Source organism: Prinia subflava, chromosome 16, assembly GCF_021018805.1.
Source record: "Prinia subflava isolate CZ2003 ecotype Zambia chromosome 16, Cam_Psub_1.2, whole genome shotgun sequence".
NCBI lineage: Eukaryota > Metazoa > Chordata > Aves > Passeriformes > Cisticolidae > Prinia > Prinia subflava.
The window spans coordinates 3714727-3730435 of NC_086262.1; the positions used below are offsets into that span (position 1 = coordinate 3714727).

The following is a 15709-nucleotide window of genomic DNA, read 5'->3' on the forward strand; positions in this document are numbered from 1 at the left end:
CATAGTTTAAAAAAAATCACAGCTGTTGACCATGAAACTGTTAACATAAAAATAGGTGAAAATATTACTTAATTTAATCTGAACAATAAAACCACCTACATTATTTTCTTGACTTCTTTTTCCAGGAAATCGACAATGGTCTTAAAACACAACAGACACAGCTTGTTATTGTTAAAGCTTACAATATACAATTCAGTCTCAATGGAATACAACACAGGTCTGAAAATAAAATGTAATTTTTATCTGTCCTGCCTAGTTAGGACTGCATCACTCTCCTGGCAACTCAGAATGAGGTGAGCAAAGCAATCCTCTCTCAATCTACTCACACACAGCACTACTTGCAACCCACTGTTGTACTGTCAAATTCCTGGAATCATAATCTTTAAGTTGTCAGAACTGGAGCTCATCTGAGTAGTCTGTGTGCCTTTCAGGCTCTGAAGGTTATCTGCACAGCAAGAAGGTGAGAGAGAGAAGCAACCATCCCATCCACTAGAGAGGAGTCAGAACACTTGACACTGAGGTGAAACTAATCATGCAAAACTTGGCTGCTCTGACAGGATTCCTTCGGCAAAAATTCACTTCTTGTGATAATATGAAGGCAAACTGAGCACAATGGTGATAAAGGCATTTCAGTATCATTAACACTCCTGAGAGCTGAGGAAGACACTAAGTTCTGATAGAGGCTGAGAAGGATCACAGTTCCTGTAAGTGGAAATGCTGCATTGCAGCTGAGTACACCACAGCACAATTAGATTTTTCTTTTGTCCTCTTCCCAGGCAGAGGCCTTATACAACATCTGTGTTCACAGGGTTTCACTTCATGTTCCTATTCCATTACAGACCTTAAAATGGGTTGAAAGGACATATAGCTCACCCACCTAACCACTGGAACATAAAAAACCACACAAAACTATTCCTCTGAGTCCCACCTGTTCCTTGCTCTAGGCCAGCAATCACACTTTGCACAGCTCTTGCCATCCTGTGGAAAGAGATGAATCCCCTCCAGAGCTCAGGCTTCTGGCGTTCACACTCTTTCAGTATTTGTTTCACTCAATTTCAAACGTGAATTGCACGACACGTAAGTCACTGAAAATTTTCACACATTTATTTGAAGCCTTAGAGGCATTTTGTACTTACCTTGTTTTTTAAAAAGGTTGCTGCGTACGATTTCCTTCATGGACTGCACTTTCTGCTTCTGTAGTTTCACTGGTGGAATGCAAGTGTAAAATTCATATAGTAGTTGGCTGCAGGAAAAGGAAAAATGTCATCAATACCATACAGATGAATTCATCAGGTGTTAATATGGACAAAGAGAAAGAGCAAAAGATCACATATTTCTAAACATTTATCACTTTTTAAGACTTGCATTTATTTATATATCACAAATATTGACAAGAGACCAGTAACAAACGTACCCAGGGACCCACCACTGTCGTATCAGTAGCAGCTGGTGTAGCTTTGTGGCCCTAAACTGATTAACAAGAGTTAATTGCTGACAACTGGGACATGTTCAAGAGTGACTCACCTCAGTAACTTTGCATCAAAAACCATTTCAACATCGTGAAGAACTGATGGTATGTACTTCAAGGCAGCGACCTGCATTGACAGATCACATTAATCCTGTATGTTTATGTATGTACATGAACAGCACAGAGCACTCCACTGGGACACACACACACAAAACAAACTGATAAACTTCCTTCCCCAGGCTGAAATTTTACATCACATTTGAATAAATTCCGTCACAGAGTTGCATATGCTGAGGATATGCAGAGGGACTGAACTACAGTAGTTCCAAGTGGATCTGACTCTTTTTGCCAACCACTGAAATTTTTTTCAGGCTCTGCAGATCTAGTGGTCTTTGCAGACCACTAAAAGTGTCCTTATGATGCAAATAAGTAAACCAAGCACTGATCTAAGCAGGAGCTGTACCAATTCCATCCCAGAAATGTGCCCTGCTGGAGGCAGAATCAGGTTGGCAGTACCCACCCACCCCAATGCCACCCTTTGTAGAAGAGATGAAAAGGGGTGTCACGTCCCTAAGCCACCCTCTGCAGCCAAGCTGTGGCACGGTTTATCTCCTCCCATCAATTCCTCAGGAATGTTTTGACAGCATAATGGGATAATCAAACCTTACCCTGACAAGGCTAAGAGACAAGTTACTATTCTTACATGGACAAGAAGACTTCAGCAGGCAATTTCAGGCTCAAAATCACCACTAACACTTCAGGCTAATAGGCATAAAAACTAACTTGCAGTACTTTACTTCACTGTGCAGCTTTGGGGTACAAATTCCTATCAACATTTTGCTAAAAACTAAATGTGAAGTTTTCTATTACTGATCTATCTGATAGAAGCCTATTTAGGTTCAATATTTCTCTTACACATACACAGCAAGATCCTTGTTCTAAAAGGACTAAAAACTCGGGCTCTTTCTGGAGAGTAGGGGACACAGAATGAAGACAATCAGAGCACAGCTTTCTTTGGCTCTCTTCTAGACCTTTTAAACACAATAAAGCTATAATTTTATTTGTATGAGCTTCTGTGACAGTAGCCAATAAAAAAAAAAAGGCAAACAAAACTAATTAAGTCTTGCTTGAAAAAGAGAGCTTAGTCTGCAGCACGAGTGAACACAGTATTTCAAAGGGACTCTCTGCTGGCTTATGATACCTTCAGATAAGTCATTCTCCTGCAGATCTCATCCCACACTCATACACAAACCTAGAAAAGTCAAAGGACTGTTTAAAAGCTGTTGCAACTTCAACAAAGAGAGTGTATCTTCTATTGATCTTAGGCAGTCCCTGGGCTATTTACAGCACCCATACAAACACCTGCAACTGGAAACTGCCTCCAGCTTTAATTCAGAGCCGCGCTGCTGCTCCTCGCTTTTCAAGCAACAGATGAAGAGACTGCACAGCAGCATCTGCATTTCATTTTACAGCAATCCACAGGTACTGTGAAAGATGTTGGATAAAAATAAAGCCACCAGTGGCCACTAAATATTTCAAGCAGTACTCCACTGACACCTGGACTATTGTGCTGTCTGACTTTCACACATCCCTGTTCTACACTTGCATAAGAGGGAAGTGGGAAGAACAGAGCTGCAGCCTCTCTGCAAATCCACAGTTCCAGCTGAAGTACAATGATGAGTACATCCCCTGCACTATTTTAGACTCCCAAGTTTCATTTGCAATAATTGCTTCAAATGATGCACTGTGGACACAACTGAGCACTGTCCTTAATGAAGTCATAAAAATCTCCTAGTCAGCAGTACAAGATGTTCTGCATTCTTCAAACCTTAAGAGATTAGTTTTTAAAGCAGGATACAGATAAACCCACAGCACTGCAGAAAATTATTTCTTACATATACAATGTACAGTTAAATTTATGTTAACCTTTATCCTGACCAAGCTTATTTTTAGCTGCCCTCTTTTTTCAGTATTACATTATATATATTCATGAAATTCGAGTACCCATGGGATGAAAAGGACATTCGAAGAAATCACTGGTGCTCTGTTTCTTAATCTAACTTTACTTGCCATCAAGGCAACTTTAAGAAGTCACTGTGCCATCCCCCTTTGTGCACCACAAGCAAAGCATCACTATGAGTGCCTTTCTAGGCTTAATATCTCTCATAAGAAAACTGTACAGAGATGCATAAAGCCCTAAGAATCTCCTGCTACAGCAGCGTGGGTCAGAATTGCATGGGGAAGAATGAGAGCAGGGCAGCAGCTTCATATTCCATCATTTTTCATATTTTTCAGTGCCACAGACAATTTCTTCTTCCTATGTTTCAATGACCTTGATAATGTGTCATCTCAGGTTTCTGAAAGCACGGGGAGTTGTGCTTTCTCAAATCAGTGCCTGGGAGCGAGCTGGGGAGAGCTGACATTTGCAGCAGACAGGACCATCTGTAGGTCAAACGTGGTGTGTCAGCTGGGGAGCAGAACAGTTGGAAAAGGAGCAGGGGCCTGATTTGCAAATTAAGGTTGAGAGCACAAGCTGGTCAATGAAAGGGCACACTCATAGACTACAAGTCAGAAGTCAACAGTAGGACGATCTAAAAAACATGTAATCTGAAATTTAAAAATCGTTCATTCAATTTTATTCCCCAGAAATAGAGGATGATTTAAACAGACTCAAAACACATCCACTAAAAATGATGTTTTTTGACCTGAGTGCTCAGACAAAGGATAGGAGGTACTGATACCTCCCCTATTCCCCCTCACCCCCAAGCCTCCCTTCACCACACTCTTTGCAGTTTCTGGAAACTAATTTCCAGGTTTCCAGATTTCAAGGATTCTCTCCTCCAGAAGTATAGACTTCATGAAAAAAATTCTTTCTAAAATCTACAAAAGTCACCAGCAATGGCTACAGAAGAGCAACTGATAAATGCAACGAAGCTGTAACACCATCCCTTCCAAAAGAAATTAAAGAAAGGTTTAAGTCTATTGCCTAGAAAGCCCTCCCACCATAAAGGCAGTGTAAGTTCTCAGTTAATTGTTTTAAATAATTACAAGAGCAATCTGTAAAAAAGCTCTAAAAAGGAGAAATCCCTACCCTACAGCTGCACATTGATTCTTGTTCTGGTGAAATTAAACCTCTCCAAGCTCCACTCCAAGGACCAGCCTTACAAAGCACCATGGCAGGCCACTCTGCAGCTCACATGGTTGCTCTTAAACATTGAAAATATAATCCTAATTGTAGTTTAATTACTTCATGCAATGCTGGAGTTGAGAAGCAGTCTGTCTGCCTCTTGAAACAAAAAAGAGAACTTGACAAACTCCAGAAGGTTTTTTTTAAGGGCTATTGTGGATTAATATGCACATTTCCAGTTTGCCAACAATAAATTAATAATTCAGTCCTCAACTGTTCAAGGCTTATATGAACAGTACTACAAACCAGAACCAGAGATCTGCCCTTCCCAAAGCTCAGGCACCACTGTAAGTCAAAGCCTCAATCCACTGCAGTCAGCTTTAGAACAAGGACTGAAATGAGATTTTTAACTTCTTGTAAACGTATACTGCATTTAACAGATCAGGAAGTAAGATTTCACTCAGTAGATAAAGTTATATTTAAACAATAAAGTGCTTCTGGCACAGATGAGGCTGTTCCATATAACACATAATTTTATAAAAAATCCTTTCTTGAGTGAATTAATTTTCAACGCGAGTCTGAGTGTGATTCTATCAGTAAAAATGGCTGGGCAAATATTACTGGCTAAAATACTGAGTTATGGGGAAAAAATAGCAGAGACCAAGAAACTTCAGGTTTCAAAATAATTCTTTAAATCATCTACAGTTAAACCTGACAGGCATTTGGACAACTAAGGATGAAATAAGAGTTAAAAATTCACATTCAAGGGCTCTGCAAACTAGTTCAAGTTTCAATATCCTGAGAAACCCAATTACTTTAACTTTCTTCAGGGCCCCTAAAACTTTTTCCTCCGATATCTTCAGACCATAATCTACTTGAACACATTCAATTGATCTTACCAATCTATGTTCCACTTACCAATGATAATTCCAAGTGTGACAGATTTAAAAAAGCTTTAATATTCTGATTATTCCTGTATTTTTCCAGCAGACTCTCTGAACTTCCCTCTCTGGGTACACAAACTGTAACATCTATGGAGTCCCATGTGTAGAATCACTGAATAACCACCTGTCCCTTACTTTGCAAAGTGAATCTGTACTACTACAACATCCATCATTGTCATCTCAAATCCCCCAAGGGAAATCAGTGTTGGATTTAGGCAGAGGCAGATTTATGAATTTCTTTCTACTACTTTCTCCTCCCTCTCAGCAGAAATTATCTCCTTTTTCTGGCCTGCATCCACCTACCAGAGAAGGAGTCTCAAGCATCAGCACTGAAGTGTCCTCCAAACAGGCACAGAAATACCTTGTGTCCCTTGTGAAAGCTGTGGCTGCCCAGGGAGTTCATGATGATGCGGGAGGGAGTGTTAATTTTATCATTTTCTGCCCCCATTAAACTTATTTCCAGTAGCCAGCACAAAACTACAGCTGGCCACTGCTCATTCCATGCCTCCCCTATCAGAATTTTATAACATCAGTACAGTAGTTTTTATTTACTGTATGTAAAGCAATCTCTTTGTAGTCTTCTCTCAGAGACACAGCTGTATGAGTCATTAGTATTTGGAACAAGAGCAAAGATATGATATAAACCAGTATTTCACATCTGCCATAAAAGGTTCCTGCTGAAAAGAAAGCTTTCAGTACCTCATGCAGATTTTGAGACCCAAAAGCCCAAAAATATTCGGGGTTATGAATAAATAGGATTCATTTTGCACAACTGACGACACTCATTAGAAATCCAAAAATTTGATTGTCAATATGGTATTGATCAAAGCATAACAGTTTAATAACTAGTCTGTTTATGAAACACACAAATGTCCTTTGTAAAATTACCATAGATTTCTTTCCTTTAGTCCTTCACAGAGATGCTCAGCTCTGTTTCCAAGGTTCTGCTGTTTCTGAGGAACATCAACCAAGACACCGTGCATGTTTGCTAAACAGGTGCAACACTAGGAACTGGCATTAAACATGGAAATATGGAAATGAGGGTAGGCACAGCCACACTCCTCAGCCCATGCACTGTCACAGTGCCACTGGCACTACAGCCTGTTCTGAAACCCTCAGTGGCCTTTCAGAGGCACCACTGCCCCTTGCACACCCAGCAGCTGTTAAGGAAGAACAGGTTTTCTATGAGCCTTTCTTGTCACTCTCAAGAAGAAACTGCCCTGCTCATCAGGGGAAACTGTCTTGGGTTGCAACACAAGATGTAACCAAAAGTATGTATTCTATTGCCAGCTGTTGACACCATTTGGGGAGATTTTTTCTTTATCTCTTCCAGGACCCATCCTCCCTCCAGGGGATATCTTATATTAATGGGCCATTGAGGCTCACTGCATGACTGATAAAATGACAGCATCCCATGGGAGATGGTCCACCCAGCAGGAGGAGCCCAGCATTCCTACCTGGATAAACCCTGAGATTCAGAACACCAGGGCAGCCTGTTTGCACTGGATTCCCAGAGGACAACAGGACCCATCTCACCCCACTGCACCTTCAGAGGAAAACACCCTTCTACAGTATCCTCTCTGCTCCAACAGAACCACATCTGTCACTCCAGGAGGACTTGACTGGACTGCTACCAACACCCTGACCAACACGGTGTCAGGTTGTATTCTGACTCTGTTGGTGGGGTTTTTTTTGTTTGTTTGTCCTACTGGTTTTTTATTTTGATTTTTCTAGTAAAGAACTGTTATTCCTATTCCCATTCCCATATCTTTGCATGGAAGCCCCTAATGTCAAAATTATAATAATTCAGAGGGAGGGGGGTTACATTCTCCATTCCAAGGGAGGCTCTGGGTTTCCCTGGCAGACACCTGTCTTTCCAAACAAAGACAGAAACACAGATGGACAAACCCACACAGCCCCTTTGAGATCAGGCAGGGCAGAATGCAGCCATGTGAGATGCTCTCCCTGAGGAGCATCAAATCCTCCAAGATCTCTTTCTTAATTAGTACGAGTACCATAAGGGCAAACATTATTATATAAACTCTTTCAGTATTACTTTAAAGATGCTTTCTTTTCTTCAGAAGTTTCTCCTGCTTCTGATGCAGTATTCAAATGTATAAACTATTCCCAGGAAGGCCTCTACAGAATTATCAAGTAATAGAGCATCTGACTGATTTTTAAATGCATTTAGAATATTACTGTAACCATGGTATTATACAATTAACTTGGTATTTACTTTCTCAGCTCTTTTGCAGTTGCACATAAACACTCCACACAGTGTCAGCTGATAAAAATCTCAAGATCAGCCACCTGAGGTTTTATTCAACACAGGCTTTTTCACAGCTTCCACTTCTAATCTGAGTCATATCAAAAGGAATCAAAACACAAAACCAGAGGAAAATTCAAACCCAATGCATACAATAAGTTTTTAATAAAGAATGTATCAAGGCATCAATATTGCAGCTGTCTAATAAATCTTCTACATTTTACTCTACAGGAAATATTGATATTTTTTAATCTTAATACAGAACTGCAAATTATTTTATATTGATGATGTTTATAGCTCCTTGTTTTCTAGTTTTCTTTAAAACATTAGATTCTGAAGTGTCAGAATAACTGAGAATTACATGAATGGCAAACTCCGATCCTATTTTCAGTTTAAACAATGTAACTCCCAAAGATTAAGACAATTTTTTTTTTCCCAACTAAGATAGTGGAATCCCTGCTTAGCATTTTCTGAAGAAACTCAAGAATTAAACATTCACATCCCACTGGAGGCTTCATGTCATGAAATTGCTTGAAACATTCCAACATCTGTGTCTTGGTTCTCTCCTCAACTACATTCACAGAATTTCTGTCAGTGTATCTTGTCCTGACCTTTTCAAACTAGGCTCCAAATTTATCAAACAACTTGCTCTTCCAAGAGGGGAATTACAAAAGAGACATACTGGATGAATTTCCTTGATTTAAAAAGAACAAAAATAAAAAGCTCATGTACAAAAACTATGTAAAAAACCAAATTCAACAGATTTCCAAGCACACACCAACCTGCAACAAAATGGCAGTTTTATGCTGGCTTTTCATCAGGTTGTTGATGGATTCAAAGAGTCTCCTCATTGATTCTTCAAATTCTGTTTGTTCTTTGCCTTCATATAATCTGTTGAGAGATGCATTAGGTTCCTTTCAGAATCAGAAAGTTTCCTTCTCCCAAATGCAACAGATTTAACATTAAATATATATTTCAGAAGTTGATCCAATATTATGTACATAGACATTTCCCCAATGGGTTATAACTTCTATTCACTGTATCACGTAGGAATTCTTCAGTTTGAACACTACAATAACCACTTTCAATTGTTTTAAAAGCCTCTAAAGCATGACACCTCCTAGATTGGAGCTTATAGAAATCATTTTACTTTCAAAGTAACTTATATGCAAAAAAAATTGGTTTTTTCCTCCACTACAACTGAGCTACTCTAGGATATTTTCCACAAATTATGACAATTTCTGTCTTCTGCTGCTGCCACTTTTCCAAGACCTATTTTTACTGGCCCCATTAACCAGCCTGCTTTTTGAAACAAGTCTCTATTTGACACTTAAAAGTTTAAAAGAGCATTTAAATTGAGCTCACTCCATTATTTCTCCATTCCCCGTCCCAAAGTTTGAATCCCTCAGATTATCTCTCCTGTATTGTTCATACTGGCTCTTAGTATTAAACACTGCCTACATAAACAGTAAAAACACTGGTGACATGTGAAATTCGTTCTATGAAACAGCTGTCAAGAGTTAAAGAAAAACAAGCTAAGAAAAAAGAGAAGATGACAAGAGAATCTTGAAATGTGAGTAGAACACTGTGAGCTAAGTGCTGCCTCTTCTGCTCCATCAGAAGAGAAAAATCTCTTTTTAAAGTTATATCTTGCAGTGTCATTTGCTTTTCTTTTCAATTTGAAATGTAAGGCTGCCTACAATAATAATAATTGTCCAATGAATTTAGAGTTTCAGACCTCTAGTTAAGTAGCAGTAGATATGGGTAGGTAATCACCTGAATATGCAACATGTTGCAGTAATCTACTTTATGACAGATTGTCCAATGAACAATTTCAGCTGCAAGATAACAGGAAGGATTAAAAGGAGGACCAAAGTTCTCCCTGAAACAAACCCCTTCTGCTTTCTGACCTTCATCCAGAAAAGAAATTTTCCATAGTACTCTACACAATGCTTCTTTTCCCAAAACTCTAATATACCCTTTTGCCATGACACCTATGCTAAAAATATAAGATAAAGTTGTGTTCTGTTCTCCTGAGCACCATCTTCTTCCTTATACAGCTTTACACCTTGTTTACCTGGGTCCATCTATAAATACTAAGTTCCTAGAGACAATAATATTTCCAAGGTATTATCCACAGCAGCGAATTCCTTCTGAGTCTGCAGCTCCAACCAAAACAACATAATCCAGCAGGTAAAATTAATTTAAAAAATGATAAATCTACATGGATTTTTTTTTTTTTAATAGATAGTGGAATATCAGAGAATAATTGTATCAGAGCTCCCACTGAGCGTAAGACAGCTAGAACAGAACACTTTCCTGTTCTGGTGAATGCCAGCCACAAACACAACACCCAACAGCTCCCTCTCCCTGCAGGTCTGAGTCTGCCATCACCATCCTTCAGCCACAGAGCAAAGGAAACCAGAACAAGCTGTAGGGAAAACCAGCTCAGGATAAATGGAGACAGGTGAAGCAGAAAAGAATTGAGGGAATGGGTCTGTGCTATATGAGGAGAGGACATACGCAATTTTTCTCCTTCCACTTTTCATTTCCTTCTCCCCTCCTCCTTTCCTCCTAAACATGAATTCCACTTGTAAATACTACACCTCTGTCTGCCTGAGCTACACACATTGAGTCTGCCCTATAAATTCCTTAAGATGAGGTCCAAATCTCTAAATTCAGAGTGGCCATGGTTACTGCAGTGACACTGCTCTGTGCAGTCTGAGGGGACGCACACGGTGCTCTCAAGGACAAGGCTGCAGCCTCCAGCCATCTGCTGAGACGTTTGGCCATGCCCTGGTCTTAGGCCAAGCCACCTGACACAAAGAATAATCACCCCTTGAAAGCTGCTGCTATTACCAAATGCATCTCTGGAATTTACACTCAGATTCAGAAAACAGATTTTTGGATCTACAAAAATATAAAACATGTCTCTGCAACATCTGTATTTTAGAGCAGCTGCCAGTTTTTATGTTTTATTTGTAAAAATATAAAACCAGCTCTGTTCTAGAACCAACTTTTTCTACTTCTCAGGTGTCCATCTATGTCTGATAATAGACAGCTAATTAAATTGCAATATCTGAGTACTTACTGGGAAAATAATGTCCTTGATCTAACAATGAACTTGAAAACATATTCCAGTGCTTTCAGAGTCCTGAGGATGGGTTCACATTGCTCCCCTCGGCTGGAAGTATCCAAGTATGTCTTCAGAACACTCATTAATTTCCTGAAGTTTAAAAACATTTTTAAAAATCATTTTCTTTATTATTTTTTCATTACCTTTTTAGCTTCTTTGGCAACTCTAAATATACCTTCATGCTTAGTCAAGCAACATACAAGAAAAACAGACTGGGTGTATTTCTGGATTTATGTTGCACAAATTCTGTCAGTATAAACAAACGAGGAGCAAAGTCCTAGCTGCACAAGCAAGACAGAAATCTGAAATCCCTAAAGAGCAGCATGACTTTACACAATCCTGGAAATACCTTCACAGAAGTTTGTAATACACATGCACAAAGTAACACAAAACATTCCTTCTGCCTACCTCCACTGAGAAGTGATTAAACACCACTGCATCTCTAATTAACAGCATGTAAATATTACAATATTCCAGTACACAACAATACCTGTTAAATTATTTATTTTATTTAAACACTTCCTTACTCTGTATCGAAAAGCAACATTTGCTAAAGACACAGCTGGTTACAAAAGAGCAGAAGTTCATCTGAAACTAAGTCCCTTAATTTGTAGTTATAGAACCATCTGAAGTGATTAAAGCAATACTGATAATGCAATATTGATCCTAATGCAGCCATAAGAACTAAGATAAGGGTGGCTGGGGTTTTTTCCTACATCTCTACAAAAATGGAGACCTACTGTCCTCTGCTCTAAACAAAGCCAACAACCAGCTCTGTGTAACTAATGCACATCCCCAGCCTGACTCACATTTCAGGACCAAAACACTGTGCTTTCAGCCTCTCAGCCTCCAGGACATTGCATCCATTGTGTGTTTCCATTTTCTCCTTTTTACAGCTTCTCTGAGTTGGAACAGTATTTAGCCAGCTTTTATGTAGGTGTAGTGCATGCCCTCTCAGAGCTCTCTAAAAGCCAGGAGAAGGGATGACTCAACAGGAACTGAATAAATAGGTGACAGTTTGGCCAACCAACCATATCACAACATGGTTACAGTATGTCTGGGACACTGAATTTCCTTCCTGGTTAGGAGTTAGGCCACACACACTTGTTTATTTCATAAATTATTCTGGAACCAGAGTAAGTCTTCCATGAGGTGCATTGCATCAATAATGCCAAGAAAACACATGATGTGGGGAACAATTATAAACATTATTTTGCCTCTACCACATTGATTAAACCACCAGAAACTCCCAGATAGGTAAGTCTTGGAAATATTTTATGTGAATAAGGCTGTCCTGAGAGGTTCTGTGCCATTCCTTTTCTTCTTTCACAGTACTATAAAGCATTAAATTACATGTGTTTATTACTCATGGAGTGAGAGAGGACTGAAGGGGAGCACATAGTTTGTTCTTGAGCTTTCTGAGCCTACTAATTCTCACTTCAGCTTTAGCGAGGTGTGAGAAAGGGCTGATTTTGCACTGCTGCCTTGAACTCTAGGAAACTCATGGTCTAGCGCATGATTTTGGTGACATTTTGTGTTGAGTCAGAACTAATGCAGATTCAGCACAGACACCAGAAGACATCCCCAGCTATTCCAAACCTTCAGCTCAGGTCTTCCATGTACTATTCATATTCCAAATTAAAGCTCTGCTTCAATCTGCCACTGCACTAGGCTGCCAGAATGAGACATCAGGTAGATTAAAACCTCACATCTATCCTCTTAGAGCACATCCCAGAGATCAGCACCAGCTGAAGATGTTACCTTCCTTCATAATTCTGTCATTTTATCTTACCATCATCTGCAAAAGCCTATTCTAAATAAAGTAGGAATCCAGGATTAAATCTAGTGTGCAACATGTCTGCAAGTTTTTATTCTCTTCTGTGAGTCCATGTCTTCCCATCTGGGTGTTAAGTGGAAGCTCCAAAAGTTGAAAACAAATAAATAAATAAAAAATCCACTACAAGTCCATTACAATCCATTGGCATGACCAAGTAACAAATATTAAAACTCCATTTCACAGCAGGACACGGAACAAATACCAAAATTCCAGTTCACTGCACTGAACCCCTCCCTATGCAGCATCAGACTAAAATGCATATGAAGACTTGACAGCTCCCAAACAATTCTTTTCCCTTTGAGTTTACTTGATGTGAAAAAAATGTGGAAACCTATGCAAATGGGTTAAGGAGAGCCTCAAGCCCTCACTTGAGGCATTTCAGCTGAAGGCCAGGGATACAAATGGGGAAAGGTTTTGCAGCAAAGCATTTTTGATAAATTTGACAGGATACAGGTGTATCAGTGCTCAGACACAGCAAAATTCAGGTGATAGAAAACAAATGCCAAAACATCATTTAACCCCAAATCATTTGCTATGGGTTCATTAATTCCACTTATAATCAAATGTGTCTCAGAGGCAGATAAGCAAACAGCAGCATCAAAACAACAGTCACCATAAATTACATCAGATAAGACAAGCAGGATTTACTTCTTTTACATGATGGTGGAGGTTTAGGAAAAAAGAGAAAGAAGAGAAAACAAACTTACTTGTATGCCAAGGTTGCACTAAAGTGCTGTTGGATATATGCTTCCAAAACAGTGTTAAAGTGCTGGAACTTACGGTCTGCAATGAGCCCTATGATATAGATCTAAACAGATATGGACAAAATTAGCCAGAGTCACATTGCAAACTTAAATATTAACTTTCTAAAAATATTTCTGGTAATTTACTATATAAGTTTTTAAAGAAATTTGATTTTCAGTCAATGATTCATATTCCTTTGTTCTATAGAGACTTTAATTCTCTGAACTGAAAAACTTAATAGTTAGTTCAAAATTCTAAGGTTCTTTATTTTGACAGATAAATTCGTTGGTGCTGATTCTTACCAGTGCATCAAAGACAAGGATGTCATACTCATTACTGTGGGAATGTTCCATCATGATATTAAACAGGGCATCCAATGTATCCTGGAGGAACTACAGAACATGACAAGACAAACTGATAACCAATTCAACTTGGAAACCTCACAAGAAAATTTTCTGATAATGGACTTGGTTTCTCTCAAGTTAGAATTTTACTACCTTTACTGAAGCATCACTTAAATTAAGAAAACATTTCCAAGGGTTTAGGCTCTAGTTGTTTTAACTTTAAGAACCTACATCCTCAGACACATAAGCAATCAATAATACATGCTTAACTCCAAGCTTATGGAAAAGATAAAAGTATTATATAAATGACAAAACTTGTTAAAACTACATTCCTTAGCAACACAGATTAGTGGTTGCTATTTTCACATATACATGTTGATTAAAAAGACTTTTCCTGCTTCTGTGGTCTGATTCAAATTATGCTCTAAATCAAAGAAAAGTGCCTCAGTGACTTGGGACACAGATCTTTGGTTTAAAAATCCACTCCTCCTTCTTCTTTTTTTTTTTTTTTTTATTTTTTTTTTTTATTTTATTTTTAATTCTCATTCTTTTTCTCCAGAGATATCTAATGTTTATATTTAAAGACCCAAAGGTAAAAGTATCTGCCATTTTCCAAAATATTAACAATTTTTATTCGTATACTCATCATATTAAGAAAGTGCTTTGTTGGGTACATAACACTTCTTGGATTTAGTATCAACATGTAAATTAATATTAAGAAATGCAAAGAAAGCTGTAGGAATTGTTTGTGATACTTCAGATAGACAAAGGGAAACAGATGAATAGAGATAGTGGAAAGTATTTTATCATTACCATCTTCATCTCCTAGTAATAATCTTGGAAATCCCTGAGCCCAACGAGGGCCAATACCAGAGATAACTGAAATTAAAAAGCAGAAGGAAGGTGGCCAGCACTGTGAAGGATCCTGTCCAGGTGTTGGCTTTCTTGCTCCCTGTAGTGAAGAGCTTTGCTCATGTCCTTTGCAAACTAACAAAGGCACAATGTATGAAGGGGCCTGAAGAATAACTACTATTAGAATAAAAATTTAAGATTTACCTTCACTACTTCCTCTCCATCCACAATCTTCAGCTTTTCCAGGTTCTCCTGAAGCAGCTCTGGCTTTGTGCGCCATTTCAGGAGACCCAGCAAGCCCACTAACAGAAAATAAATGGACAGACATTAAAATTTAAAATCTAGCTTATCGATTTCTGCAAATGTTTCCTTACTAAAACTCCCACCTGTTTAGGAGGTACATACCATTCTGAGTTAACTTGGTAGAACAAACAAGAGTTGAGATGTAGAATGCATCTCTTGAGCTGACTGAAAGGCCCCCAGCAATACTTGAGCTCCTGGCTAAGGTTGCTCCTTTGCTTTCCGTGTGCAGACGTGTAGAAGGCAATGTCAAATAAACACCAGCATCCTCCATTTTTTTACTGTCCCCCTGAAAATCAACACACCATTCATTACATATTTCACACCACCAGACTGAAATTAGACTTATTTTGGACTTTCTAGAGAAGTAAGCCAAACTGAGGTGCAGGAAGGGACTTTGACACCCCTGGCAGATAAAAGCAAGAGCCAATTTCTCATTAAAATGTCAGTGGGTGTGGGACACTGCAGAATGTTGAGCATCACCTTGAAAACTACACAGGATACAGACAGCATGATTAGAATGTATGCACAGAGCACCAAAGCAGAAGACAGGACTGAATAAGGAAAGAAGAGCAGCACTGTTTTGCTATCCTCATTATAACTTTATACCTGGACCTTGAACATAAAAGATCAGGGTATGGTAGGATTATATTTTAAATCACACAGTATGCTGCAAGAACTAAATGACATA

The 15709-nt window shown here is 38.8% G+C and overlaps 1 protein-coding gene across 2 annotated transcripts in view; it reads right to left on the reverse strand.

Moving 5' to 3' along the window:
* Nucleotides 1-15709, reverse strand: part of DOCK2 (dedicator of cytokinesis 2) — a 158838-nt gene that overhangs the window by 115797 nt on the left and 27332 nt on the right. For both annotated transcript variants that reach the window (XM_063413581.1, XM_063413580.1), the window contains exons 18-25: nt 15124-15307; nt 14923-15020; nt 13825-13914; nt 13486-13586; nt 10897-11031; nt 8588-8696; nt 1525-1595; nt 1137-1243 (exon numbers count right to left, since the gene is read on the reverse strand). In XM_063413581.1, the coding sequence (XP_063269651.1) occupies nt 1137-1243; nt 1525-1595; nt 8588-8696; nt 10897-11031; nt 13486-13586; nt 13825-13914; nt 14923-15020; nt 15124-15307 (895 nt within the window). The remainder of the gene's footprint in view (nt 1-1136; nt 1244-1524; nt 1596-8587; nt 8697-10896; nt 11032-13485; nt 13587-13824; nt 13915-14922; nt 15021-15123; nt 15308-15709) is intronic.